This window comes from Nicotiana attenuata, unplaced genomic scaffold (assembly GCF_001879085.1).
Source record: "Nicotiana attenuata strain UT unplaced genomic scaffold, NIATTr2, whole genome shotgun sequence".
Lineage (NCBI taxonomy): Eukaryota > Viridiplantae > Streptophyta > Magnoliopsida > Solanales > Solanaceae > Nicotiana > Nicotiana attenuata.
The window spans coordinates 18,589-33,462 of NW_017672023.1; the positions used below are offsets into that span (position 1 = coordinate 18,589).

At 39.5% G+C, this 14,874-nt stretch overlaps 1 protein-coding gene across 1 annotated transcript; it reads left to right on the forward strand.

Annotated features, from left to right (window-relative positions):
* Positions 1 to 5,246: 5,246 nt before the first annotated feature.
* LOC109211389 (tryptophan synthase beta chain 2) lies at positions 5,247 to 8,736 on the forward strand. The gene is made up of 6 exons (XM_019374925.1): positions 5,247 to 5,417; positions 6,416 to 6,749; positions 6,842 to 7,058; positions 7,256 to 7,793; positions 7,875 to 7,973; positions 8,091 to 8,736. The coding sequence occupies exons 1-6, from the start codon at positions 5,384 to 5,386 to the stop codon at positions 8,345 to 8,347; spliced, it is 1,479 nt and encodes a 492-aa protein (XP_019230470.1). The 5' UTR covers positions 5,247 to 5,383; the 3' UTR covers positions 8,348 to 8,736.
* The last annotated feature ends 6,138 nt before the right edge of the window (positions 8,737 to 14,874 follow it).

Below are 14,874 nucleotides of genomic sequence, written 5' to 3' on the forward strand. Positions count from 1 at the left end.
GTATCACTCGTGGGTGGCTTCAAGACAATGCCAAGCCCGGACCCTTTCACATTCGAGGCACCGTCTGTGAAAAGGGTCCATACCCCCGATGATGTACCCAAACTTAGCAGGAGTTCTTTCTCCACTTCAGGTACGAGGGTCGGTGTGAAATTGGCCATGAAGTTAGCTGAGATCTGAGACTTGATGATCGTTTGGGGTTGATATTCGATATCGTACCCGCTAAGTTCGAAGACCCACTGAGCCAATTGGCCCAATAGCTCGGGCTTATGCAAAACGTTTCGAAGAGGGTAAGTGGTTAATACACATATAGGATGACATTGAAAGTATGGTTTTAGCTTTCGAGATGCTCTTATTAATGCAAGTGCTAATTTTTCTAAGTGAGGGTACCTTGTTTCGGCATCTCCTAGAGTTCGACTTACGTAATAAACAGGAAATTGCGTACCTTGCTCTTCTCGAACTAGTACCCCACATACCGCTATATCTGACACAGCCAAATATAGGTAAAGCTTTTCGTCTACCTTCGGGGTATGAAGCAAAGGCGGGCTCGGCAAGTATCGCTTAAGTTCCCCTAGGGCTCGTTGGCATTCTGGGGTCCATGCAAAGTCCTTTTTTCTTTTTGAGAAAGGAAAAGAAATGGTGATTTCGATCTGACGACCTTGAAATGAATCGACCCAAAGCAGCTATTCGCCCCAAAGCAGCTATTCGCCCTATTAGCCTTTGCACGGCCTTCACACTATCCACGATCGTGATATCCTCGATAGCCTTGATCTTATCGGGGTTGATTTCGATACCCCGATTGGACACCATAAAGCCGAGGAACTTACCCGAGCCAACTCCGAAGGCACGTTTCTCCGGGTTAAGCTTCATGTTGTATTTTCTCAAAATTGCAAATGTTTCCTGCAAATGAACTAAATGGTCCTCTGCACATAGGGACTTAACCAACATATCATCAATATAGACTTCTATTGTTTTACTTATTTGTTCTTCGAACATTTTGTTAACTAGGCGTTGGTATGTAGCTCCTACATTTTTAAGCCCGAAGGGCATTACGTTGTAACAATAAGTTCCAAATTTAGTAATAAATGAAGTCTTTTCCTGGTCATCCGGGTTCATCTGAATTTGATTGTACCCGGAGTAGGCATCGAGAAAAGTTAGGATCTTGTGGCCGGCCGTGGCATCGATCATACGATCGATGTTTGCCAATGGGAAAGAATCTTTCGGACATGCCTTATTCAAGTCCTTAGAGTCTACACACATTCTAAGTTTGTTTCCTTTTTAGGAACTACAACTACGTTGGCTAACCACTCGGGGTATTTTACCTCCCGAATGGATCCTATTTTAAGAAGTTTGGTTACCTCATCTTTTATGAAGGCATGTTTTACCTCGGACTATGGCCTCCTCTTTTGCTTCACCGGTTTGAACCTAGGATCGGTGCTCAGCCGATCCGTGGTGATTTACGATGGAATCCTTGTCATATCTAAATAGGACCAAGCAAAGAAATCCATATTATCAATAAGAAATTGAATGAGTTTTTTCCTGAGTTCGAAGGTCAATACCGTTCCCAGGTATACCTTTCTCTCGGGCAAGTATTCGATAAGTATGACCTTCTCCAGTTCCGCGACAGTTGACTTAGTTGCATCGGACTCTTCGGGAGCGACGAAGGTTCGAGGAGTAAAGAAGTCCTCTTCTTCGTCTTCGATTACCTGTTGCTCCGACTCCATCGAGGTTGGGGGCTGTGATTGCTATTTAGCCGCCTGCTTACCTTTGGTGCTCGGTTTCTCCGAGGTCGAGGGCTCTGGTATCGGCACCACTTCCTCGATTGCAAACATCTCTTTCGTAGCATGTTGCTCTCCCTAGACTGTTTTCACTCCTTCCTCTGTCGGGAACTTCATAATTTGGTGAAGAGTTGAAGGTACTGCCCTCATGCTGTGTATCCATGGTCTCAAGGAGTTTGTTATATCTCATGTCACCTTCAATGACATGGAATCTAGTGTCTTGTATGGTCCCGGCTACGTTTACCGACAAGATGATCTCTCCTTTGTTGTTTTGCTTGCCATGTTGAAGCCATTCAAGACCCGGGATGCAGGTACAATCTGATCTTGTAGGCCGAGTTGTTCCACGACCCTTGATCTGATTATGTTTGCTGAGCTACCTAGATCCACTAAAACACGTTTAACTTGAATTTTATTTAAAAGGATAGAGATTACCAGGGCGTCGTTGTGAGTCTCAGATATGCCTTCTGCTTCATCGTCACAGAATGATAAGGCGTCCTCGGGCATATAGCTCCGAGTTCGTTTTTCTCTTGTGATTGATACCTTGGTGTGTTTGAATATAGGCCGTTGAGGAACATCGACTCCGCCAATGATCATGTGGATTGCATGTTGTGGTTCTTCTTGCTCATTTTTTCTTGCATCTCTCCTCCTAAAGTGATTCTTAGCCCGATCACTTAGGAATTCTCGAAGGTGGCCCCGTTGAACAACCGAGCAACTTCTTCCCATAGCTGCCTGCAATCTTCTGTTCTATGACCATGTGTGCCATGATACTTGCACATCAAATTCGGGTTCCATTGAGAAGGATCGGTCGGTATAGGCCTGGGCCACTTGGTGTCCTTGATTCTTCAAATAGCCGACAAAATCCCTGATGCATCTACACTGAAGTTGTACTCCGATAATCGAGGTGCCTCTGTGGGATCAGTATGCTTATCGAATCCCTTTTACTCATGAGTCCCCGAGAACTTTGACCTCGATCGTCTCTTCGATCGCTCCGAGGAGCGTTCTGACCTGAACTGTTGTTCCTTCGATCGACATACGGTTGATATCGTTCCCTGTTCGATCTCGATTCCCTGTTCGTATCCCTCGGGGGCTTGACAGCGAACCTGTTAGGATGAACCGAACCCGAGGGGGCTCCCAACCGATCATCCCCGACCCTAATTTTTGATTGGTAACGGCTGTGCACATCTGACCACGTCACATCTGGATACTCGATCAAGTTCTGCTTTAATTGTCGAGATGCAATCAAGCTCCGTTCATTCAAACCATGCATAAAGGCCTGTACTGCCCAGTCGTCAGAGACCGGTGGTAATTCCATTCTTTCCATCTGAAACCTGGACACGAACTCCCTTAACATCTCGTCGTTCCTTTGTTTTATTTTGAAGACATCCGATTTTTTCGTGGCCACCTTTATGGCCCCGGCGTGTGCTTTCACGAAGGCATCTGCTAACATAGCAAACGAGTCAATAGAGTTAGGAGTTAAGTTGTGATACCAAATCATAGCTCCTTTCGATAACGTTTCTCCAAACTTTTTAACAAGACTGATTCGTTCTCATCGTCATTCAAGTCATTTCCTTTGATCCCGCAAGTGTATGAAGTAATATGCTCGTTAGGGTTGGTTGTTCCGTTATATTTAGGCATGTCGGGCATGCGAAACTTTTTAGGAATAAGCATCGGAGCCGCACTTTGGGGGAATGATTTTGTATGAATATTTTGGCATCTAATCCTTTCAAAACTGGAGGTGCCCCCGGTATCTGGTCTACACGGAGTTATAAGTCTCCGCCTTCTTATCATTGTATTCAATTTTCTTTTCTCCGGACTCGATCCTCTTAGTGAGCTTTTCGAGCATCTTCATAATCGTGGGATCAGTCCCCAAGCCGCTTCCATTTGACCTTTCTGGCGTTGGCTCAACACGTCGATTGTTTTCATGTTCAGCTACACTCGAAGTCTTATTTTGACTTTGAAGTTGAGCGATGGCGATTTGCTGAGTCTGCAACATCTCGAATATCACTTGGAGGTTGACTCCCCCATCTCCTATTCCTGGTGTTCCTTGGTCCCCTGGTTGGGCTTCCCCGCGTACACTCCCTTCAGGGTCTGTGCCTAAGTTTGTGTTTATAGCAATATGAGAACTAACATCAACTGGTTCCATGTTTGGCACTTCCCTAGGGTTTACCGGTGGTACACCGACCCCTACATTGTTGTTTTCACCAAGACCTTCGTTGTCATGAGCAGGTGCATTTTGTGAGCTAGACATGTTTCAACCTGAGAATCAAAAATTCTTGACAAGAAAAAGTATAAAACTAACGTGTGTAATAAGAATCAATAAAGAAACAATCACTATTATCTTTAGCCCCACGGTGGGCGCCAAACTGTTTACCTCGATAATACGAGTAACAATTAAATTTGATTTGTGGTTTTAAAGATACGTGATTAGATTCAATACCAATTAATAATCAAGAAATATGAAGTAGAAGTGAAGGAAATAAATGTATCAAACCAATATAACTCAGTAGCAGGAACCTCGAGCTTAGTGACCTCGAGGTGGGTTTAGGACAATTAGAACAATTAAGCAAGAAAAGTAAGGTAAGAGCTATAGAGCTAAAAGACAATTCTGGTGAACAGTAGCCAAAAAGTAGAGAGAATATTCTTTTCTCAATGATTAGATGATGTTACAAATGATTGGGGTCCCCTTTATATAATAGGGGAATCCTAAATATGGAATATTTCTATTTACAGTAGGGAATATCCTTGGTACAGCTGTCTAACCGCCTAGTACCGCTTAGTACGGAATTGTACGATCCTACTCCGGGATTTGCGCCATGATTTTGGCGACATGGCAGGAATCTAGCTATTTTGTTGTAAATCCATAACGGTACTATTTCGGGGTCAAGCATACTCAGCATTGGAACTCTTCGTACTCCTATCTTTCGAGCATTGCGTTCTGTCTTCGAACTTGAATCTAGTCTACCGGGCTCGACCTCGACCTCGCCCGAACTTGGGCCTAGGATGCACCATCGAGCCTATAAATCGGAGGCTGACTTTAACCGTATACAATTGTGTTGGACAGCTAGAAATTTTAAAATTAGTCTTAATGCTTATGGTTTGACATTCATTATATATATAAAAGTTATGTTTAATATTCAAATTATTTTTTCCGATATTGTTGTTTGTTTTGGGCTCGATTAGCATTTCCTATTAAAGAATAACTTCATTTTCAAGAACGGAGGATGCTCATATTCACCACAATCTTTATTGGTTCTATTAGAAAAAATAAAAATATAAGGATATTGCTAACTTACTACACCCATATACTAGTAGGTCAGCAAAACGCTTTTAAAATATTGACAAATGGCTTGCTCTTAAATGAGCAAACAATTTATATATTTCTATCCTTCTTTTGACTTCACTTAATCATAGTTAAGTATTAGTATATATTTTTACTTTAATTTTTAACTGTTTAAATTAAATTATTTAATTTGAACTAAACACGGATCATCATTTACTTCCCACCAAACTCTTTTGTTTTTTCATTCTTCAATGCTGACTCCAGAAACCATACAATTAGTGTTTCTTACCAGCTACTACAAGCAGATAAGCGAAAGAGTTTTGTAAAGATGGCACTATCCCTCCCAAATCTGTATGCAAAAGGTCATTATGTTTATCATTTCTACTTTATTCTAATGGTACTTTAGATTGTCTCTTTATTTAACTGTTCTTGAATTTCTTTTAGCTACTTTGTTCTTTTTCTACTTCTTCACTTTGTTGGGTATCTCTTAAATCTCTTGTGAGAAATTCTTATGGATTTAAGTTATATGCACTGGGATCTTATTGATGTAAAGTACTCAGTCCGGTCCTAAATATTAGTCGTTCAATGAATTTGTTTCAACATAATTGATGTGTTTGAAAACATTTAGTGTTTATTTCCCAAAACTAGCGTAGTGTTAATTGAGGTGCTTAATGAGAGATAAAAAGTAGTTTATGCAAATACTTTAATGATTAAGATATTAAATGTTGTTCTTAAGGGGTGTTCAAAAACTCTTAAAAGACATAATATAGTACTCCCTCCATTCCAATTTATGTGAACCTGTTTGACTGGATACGGAGTTTAAGAAAAAATATAAAAAGTTCTCATTAGGATAGAATTGTAAGTTTAAGCTAAATTGTTACAAAATTTAGAAACGGGTCATTCTTTTCGGAACAGACCAAAAAGGAATTAGGTTCACATAAACTGGAACAGAGGTAGTACTATTTAGGTGCTTTTCTTCGGGGGTGGGGGGTGGGGGGTGGGAGGAGAGGGAGTTGGTTCCTCTCGGTAGGTTGGCTCTGCAGCTATGTTGCTCATACTTTTCAAAAATGTTGTTGTACCCGTGTTGGATCCATAAAAAATGTGCTAGTTTTGGAGGATTGGGCACATCTACCCAACGGCATTTTTGAAGAGTCTGAGCAATATAGTTCTGCAGTGTGGACAAAATGGATTTGATAGAGAGGTATGTTAGATCAAAAAGATTTATTAAATAATGTTACCTCACCCCTGAAACCTGAATACAAACATAGGAAATTGTTAAGAAGTGATTGTGAAAATCTTTCTCTCCAATTTTAGTGTACTTCAGATGGTCTTTATCTAATAGTAATATCTTGCTTTCCAGGTGATGCTTATGGGATTAAGTATTTTGAGATTAAAACAAAGCCAAGTCAATTGAAGCTTTCCTTTAGCCGTAGAGCAAGGGCAAAAGCAGCTCTTAGTACTCGTTCGAGTTCCACTGAAGTTCCTCGTCAGTGGTACAATCTAGTTGCAGACCTTCCAATCAAACCTCCACCACCTTTGCATCCCAAGACTTTTCAACATATCAAGCCTGAAGATTTGTCTCCTCTTTTCTGTGATGAGTTGATTAAGCAGGAGGCAAGCATCGACCAGTTTATTGATATACCAGAAGAAGTTTTAGATGTCTACAGCCTTTGGCGCCCGACCCCTCTGATTAGGTTTGTTTTCAGTTTCTTAAAAGTGGTCTTATTGGAATGTCAGCTTCACTTGCATCTTCAGTCAAAATATGCTAACTTATGGTAACTTTTAGAGCTAAGAGGTTGGAGAAATTGCTTGATACACCTGCGCGAATATATTACAAGTATGAAGGTGGTAGCCCAGCAGGATCACATAAGCCCAACACTGCCGTTCCTCAAGCCTGGTACAATAAAATGGAAAGTGTCAAAAATGTTGTAACGGAGACTGGGGCAGGGCAATGGGGGAGTGCAATATCATTTGCTTGCAGCTTATTTGGTCTCAACTGTGAGGTAAGATGTACCTAAAAGTTTTCCTTTTATTTTAGAGCACCTATATGTTAGAAATCATCAACCAGATTCAATTTGGATAACATAGAATGGCAGGAAAAGGTATAAAATCTAAAATGATCCCCTTGAAAATTTCATGTCAAATGGAACCGATGTTTCTGGACAACTGTCACATCTTAATTTGTGGAATTTTAATGCAGGTATGGCAAGTTCGAGCTTCTTTTGATCAGAAACCTTATCGTAAAATGATGATGCAAACTTGGGGTGCCAAGGTGCACCCTTCTCCTTCTGATCTTACAGAGGCTGGTCGGACTATTCTACAAATGGATCCTTCGAGTCCAGGAAGTTTAGGTATAGCTATTTCAGAGGCTGTGGAGATTGCAGCTGCAAATGCTGACACTAAGTATTGCTTAGGAAGTGTTCTCAATCATGTTTTATTACATCAGACTGTTATCGGTGAGGAGTGTATAAAACAGATGGAGGATTTTGGAGAGACTCCAGATGTGATCATCGGTTGCACTGGAGGTGGATCCAATTTTGCAGGACTCGCTTTCCCATTTATCCGGGAGAAGCTTAAGGGAAAAATTAATCCTCTTATTAGAGCGGTTGAACCTGCAGCTTGTCCCTCCTTGACGAAAGGTGTATATGCTTATGACTATGGAGACACAGCAGGCTTGACTCCGTTAATGAAAATGCATACACTTGGTCATGACTTCATACCGGACCCCATTCATGCCGGTAAGCCTTTGTCTCTTTAGGAGGATAGTTAAATTTTTGCCCTTTGCTTTCTTTTTAAAATATTAGAAACTTTGTTTCCAGGGGGTCTTCGTTACCATGGCATGGCGCCATTGATATCACACGTCTATGAATTGGGTTTTATGGAAGCAATATCAATTCCCCAGACTGAATGTTTTAAAGGTATCCTTAATTCCATATTTTCGCACTTATCTGTTTGGAGTATGAGTAATGTGAATTGTAAATGCACTGATGTTGCAGAGTCCATCATTCTAATATATTGTACAATTACTGTTTCAGGCGCGATACAGTTTGCTAGGTCCGAGGGATTGATACCTGCACCAGAACCAACCCACGCGATAGCTGCCACAATCAGGGAAGCTCTACGATGTAAAGAGACAGGAGAATCGAAAGTTATACTCATGGCAATGTGTGGACATGGCCATTTTGATTTGTCATCTTATGATAAGTATTTGCAGGGTAGCTTGGTTGATTTGTCATTTTCAGAAGAGAAAATAAAAGCCTCACTGGCAAAAATACCCCAACCGATGTCCTAATCTGGTCCAAATCGAGCAGACAATGAGAGTAAGTGGTATGTAGAGAGAAGCTTGCAGAGGTCTGTCTCGTTTTACTTTGATCTGGGAACCGTCATGCTTCCTGTATAGGGCAATTCTTTTCATTTTTGTATTTGCTGTTGAATGTTGTGGGTGATTTTTGTATTATGTCTGCGTACACACTACCCCCCAGACCCCACAGTGTGGGATAATACTAGACCCCACAGTGGGATAATAATGGGTATGTTGTTGTTGTTGACAAGACTAGTCGTCCACCTGCACTTCGCACCGTTATGTATCTACATTGTAATAACTTGTGAAATAACAAAGCTGCTATTCCCGAAATAATTATTGCAAGAACAAGATCAGATCTTGGTTATGATTTCTTTCCACAAAAATGTTTTCCCAGTTCTACCAAGTTCATTCATGAAAAATAACCCCCCCACCTCCCACCCCCACCCTCTTGTTGCATGATTATTCAATAGGACTGGTAGTAGCTTTGTGAGCTGTTGTCTGACCTTCAATATTTAAAGATGCATGTAGTCGTCTGTTCTTCAGCTAGGTCGTGGCCATTATGACTAAGCTCTTCATGCAAAAGCCTATTTGATTGCCTTGACAACAATGAAAGATCTGGAAAAAGAGTGGCAGTCGAATCAAACTCTCCTGAGGATTGTCTGGTTTTTGGATTAAGGAATGTTTTCAATCTCTAGCAATGTGTAGTTCAATATATGTTCATCAGACAATTACTTCTTGAACTGAAAGCTCTCAAATGACAATCTTTCTATTATATATTCAGCACATTTTCAATTTCTAAACATAAGATCCTTACTGTAATTTTCTAAAGATGTGTGGCACATTCATTTGAAGGCGAAGTCTAGTTAGCCCCATGTAATTTGCAGCTCTGAGTCACTTATTTACTTGACCATATTATCATAATGTAAACCTTTTTCTTGTTTCATAGACTTAAAAGTCTAAAAGAACTACACCCACAAGTTCCCTTTATACAAAATGATAGTTTGAGGTTTCTGAGATTTCAATTGATGTGGTCAAAAAAAATTTCAGGATTTAATAAGTCTTGGTGGGTAGAATTACGGGAGAAATTCAAAAATAGCCAGATTTACCACTGGTCGTTGAAAAATAGTCAAGTTTCAAAAGTCATCGAAATTAAGCCATTTTAAATCTGAGCGAAAACACTGTTCAAAATCCGAAAAAATACGCCCGCAAATTTTACGGGAGTTCCAGGATAACTATGCTGGAACTCCCGCAAATTTTACGGGAGTTCAAGCATAATTATGCTGGAACTCCCGCAAATTTTACGGGAGTTCCAGCAAGTATAATTGTCCAGTATAATATACTGGAGTTTGGAGCACTGGTGCTCCAGTCTCCCGCAAATTTTACAGGAGTTAGCAAAGTATACCGGTCCAGCATAATATGCTGGAGTTCGTACACAAATGCACCAGAACTCCCGTATATTATACTGGACCGGTCCCTGTTGCAGCAAAATAGTAGCTATTTTTCATTGACTTGGTAAACGCTGGCTATTTTTCATTGACTAGTGTGAAAACTGGCTATACCATAATATTTTAACTAGAATTATCCGGTACCTATACCGGTAGAAAGTACCAAGTTACCAGCGGAATTAGTCGAAGTATCCAAGCTGGCTGGGACACCCATATTAAACAAAAAGTATTTCCCGTAACTCATTGCATCATATAATGTATGGTAGCTAGCTTATGCAACTTCTAAATGGAAATCTGGCTCCAAGTGGCTGCAATATGGCAGATACAGTTAGTATTACTCATCTTTGTTCAGTATGGGGCGAATTTAGGATCTCTAGTACATGGGTGCACCACTAAAAAGAGAAAGGAAAAAATGTATTTACTGGGAATTGATCATAACTCAATCTTCAACCAAGTGCATCATTCAATCTTGTTGGAGCATGGATACCAACAGGTAATATTATATCAATTCTAGAAAATATGTACATAAAATATCTAATTTTACGAGAGACCATGGGTTGACATGCCCCATAATTATATCTATAAATCCGCCCCTGGTTCTATGGTTTAGTGCAGCCAGGGGCAAAGAGAGGAGAAACTACCGATTCGGCCAAACCCTGTAGCTTTGATGTAAACCATGTATTTGTCTTAAGAAATTCATTGAATATGTACAAATTATTTATTTAGAATCCAGTAACTTAATAGATTAAAAATTCTGAACCCATAAATTTCAAATCTTGGCTGTATGCACAACCTCCAAAAGCAACAGTTCGGTGGCTAAAAAAGTTACCTTAACCTGTCCTGCCCCATTAATATGTTGCCTGCTCCATTCTTGCCATGTCCTGCCTCGCCCCATTGCCATTATGTAATAACATACTAAATCAGACTAAGAGTTTTTTTCATTTCTTAAAATAGCGCTCGTATTCCCGTATTTCGCCGCTAAAGATGAAAGTTTAAGTCGATTACACAAAATTTTAACATATTAGAATTTGTTATAAAATAATAAAAGAAGAAGAACAATATTGCAGAGAGAGAGGGAAAATTCTTATTGAATTTTTCGGATGAATTACAATGGAATAGAACCCTCTATTTATAGGGAGATGGTGACTTAGCCACCAAGTAATAAACCCTAGAATCTCTCTAAATATAGACATTCACCATAAATAGAATTCTATTTATAACACTCCCCCTGAATGTCTATTCAACAGATAATGTGCCTCGTTAAAACCTTAACTAAAAGAAAACCCAATGGGAAAAAAATTTCTAGAAAAGGAAAAAGAGTACACATGTTTAGAAATGCGCCTATTGGTTGCCTCGTTAAAAACCTTGCAAGAAATACCCAGCGGGACAAAACCTTGTAAGGGAAAAAGAGTGCAACGCGTATTAACTCCCCCTGATGAGAGCATCAATTCACATCCTTGAGCCTTCGCATCCCGATCTTGTACACTAGCTTCTTGAAGGTTGACGTTGGTAGAGATTTTGTGAACAAATCAGCCATATTATCACTTGAACGAATCTGTTGCACATTAATATCACCATTCTTTTGAAGATCACGTGTGAAAAATAACTTTGGTGAAATGTGCTTTGTCCTATCTCCTTTTATGAATCCTCCCTTCAATTGAGCTATGCATGCTGCATTATCTTCATACAAAATTGTGGGTAGTTTGTCACATTTCAAACCACATTTGTCTCGAATAAGATGTATTATAGACCTCAACCACACACACTCTCGACTTGCTTCATGAATAGCAATTATCTCAGCATGATTAGATGAAGTAGCCACAATTGATTGCTTAGTCGATCGCCAAGATATGGCAGTGCCTCCACAGGTAAATACATAACCTGTTTGAGACCGAGCCTTGTGTGGGTCAGATAAATACCCAGCATCAGCATACCCAACAAGATCGGGACTGCAATTGTTGCCATAAAATAAGCCCATATCGGTAGTCCCTTTTAGATACCGCAATATGTGTTTGATCCTATTCCAATATCTCCTTGTGGGAGCAGAGCTATATCTTGCTAAGACATTAACTGAAAAAGTTATGTCAGGCCTTGTAGTATTGGCAAGATACATTAGTGCACCTATTGCACTAAGATATGGTACTTCAGGACCAAGTAGCTCTTCATTCTCTTCTTGAGGTCGGAGTGGATCCTTGTTCACATCAAGTGATCGAACAACCATCGGAGTACTTAATGGATGGGCTCCATCCATGTAAAACCGTTTCAATACCTTTTCTATGTAGGTAGATTGATGAACAAAAATTCCGTTTGCCAAATGTTCAATTTGCAAACCAAGACATAATTTTGTCTTTCTGAGATCTTTCATCTCGAATTCCTTCTTTAAATAATCAATTGCCTTTTGGAGTTCTATAGGAGTTCCAATAAGGTTTATGTCATCAACATATACGGCAAGTACAACAAATTCCGATGTCGTTTTCTTCATAAAAACACATGGGCAAATGGCATCATTTATATAGCCTTCCTTTAATAAATACTCACTAAGACGATTATACCACATTCGTCCTGATTGCTTTAGACCGTACAAAGATCTTTGCAATTTGATTGAAAATATTTCCCGGGATTTTGAATTATTTGCGTTAGGCATTTTGAATCCCTCGGGAATTTTCATGTATATCTCATTATCAAGTGAGCCATAAAGGTAGGCGGTAACCACATCCATTAAATACATGTCAAGCTTTTCATTGACAGCAAAACTAATGAGATAACGGAACGTTATAGCATCCATAACGGGTGAATATGTCTCTTCATAATCTACACCAGGCCTTTGTGAAAATCCTTGTGCAACAAGGCGTGCCTTATATCTTTGTACCTCGTTTTTCTCATTTCTCTTGCGTACAAAGACCCATTTATAGCCAACAGGCTTAACACCATTAGGTGTTTGGACTACAGGCCCAAACACTTCACGTTTTGCAAGTGAGTTCAACTCTGATTGGATTGCTTCTTGCCATTTTGGCCAATCAAGTCTTTGTCGACATTCTCCAACAGACTGAGGTTCAAGATCCTCACTTTCTTGCATAATGCTAGATGCAACATTATATGCAAAGACATAATCCACCACTATATCCACTCGATTCAAATTTGTCTCAATATCGATTGGATTTATTGATAGTTCCTTATTTTCTTGAGTCTCGGGCTCAGTGGATTCCACATGAATCTCAGAATTTATTAAATCGTGGATTTCTTCATGAGATTCTTTCGTAGTGTCATTTTGATCATTTGTTTTCCTTTTTCTAGGATTTCGATCTTTGGAACCTAATGGTCTGCCACGTTTAAGGCGTGCTTTTGACTCATTAGCTATGACACTAGAAGATTGTCCAATAGGGACATCAATACGGATTGGAACATTCTCCGCAGGGATATGTGATTTTGTTATCCTTTTCATATCCGTAAATGCATCTGGCATTTGATTTGCTATTTTCTGCAAATGAATAATCTTTTGCACCTCTTTTTCACAAATAGAGGCACGTGGATCAAGATGAGATAATGATGGATTTTTCCACAAAATTTCCCGTTTGGTTTCACCAACTTCTCCCCCTAATTTTGGGAAAAGTGTCTCATCGAATCGACAGTCTGCAAATCGTGCAGTAAACAAATCCCCCGTCAATGGTTCGAGGTAGCGAATAATGGAGGGCGATTCAAACCCAACATATATTCCTAACCTTCTTTGCGGACCCATTTTGGTGCGATATGGCGATGCTACAGGCACATATACTGTGCATCCAAAGATTCTTAAATGGGATATATTAGGTTCATGACCCAAAACTAATTGCAACGGGGAATATTTATGATAATTTGTCGGTCTGAGACGAACTAGCATTGCTGCATGCAAAATGGCGTGACCCCAAACAGAAGTGGGCAGCCTCGTTTTCATGAGTAACGGTCTTGCTATCAATTGCAGACGTTTAATTAAAGACTCTGCAAGACCATTTTGAGTGTAAACATGAGCTACAGGATGTTCCACTTTTATCCCAATTGATAAGCAATAATCATTAAATGTTTGGGATGAAAACTCAGCAGCATTATCAAGTCTAATAGACTTAATTGGATTATCGGGGAATTGTGCCCGTAATCGAATTATTTGTGCCATTAATTTTGCAAACGCGAGGTTGCGTGATGACAATAGGCACACATGAGACCATCTAGAAGATGCATCTATTAAGACCATGAAATATCTAAACGACCCACTAGGTGGGTGAATAGGTCCACAAATATCCCCTTGTATACGTTCCAAAAACGCAGGGGACTCAATTCCAACCTTTGTTGGTGATGGTCTAATAATTAACTTGCCTTGATAACAAAGAAGTGCAAGAAAATTCATTATTTAAAAGAATCCTTAAATTCTTTAATGGATGCCCATTTGAGGCCACAAGACAAAGATGGGAACTTCTCAATAACCCTTTTCTGGCCAGAGACATTTTTGGTAATGATGAGATATTCAAGATTATTCTCATCTATTGTCTCAATATGATATCCATTTTGACGGATATCTTTAAAACTCAACAAGTTCCTCTTGGACTTGGAGGAGAACATTGCATTCTCTATGATAAGTATTGTTCCCTTAGGCAGAGTTATAGTAGCTCTTCCAGAGCCTTCAGTTAATTTACTACTACCAGAAATTGTAGTAACATCTGTCTTACACATACTTAAATGAGAGAAATATTTCTTCTCTTTGAATATTGTATGTGTCGTACATGAATCAACTAAACAAATATTTTTACAATTGAATTTTGATCCAAGTTTGCTTTGTGGAATATCCATATTTGCTTCCCATGGGTTGACATCAAAAAAAAATTATTTTATATTAGAGTATATTGATATTCCAAACAGTTGCTACACGGGAAGAGAAAAGTTGAAATAATGAATACAAAAATAAACAAAGTGTGACGCATGGGGCATAAATTCAATGAAAAGAAGTGTTACTACTGCTCTAATAGTGTTTAAGCTTAAAAAAGCTTTTTTGAAAAAACTGTAAAAAGAAAAAAGCAAAAATCTAACAACCTTTTTGAAACT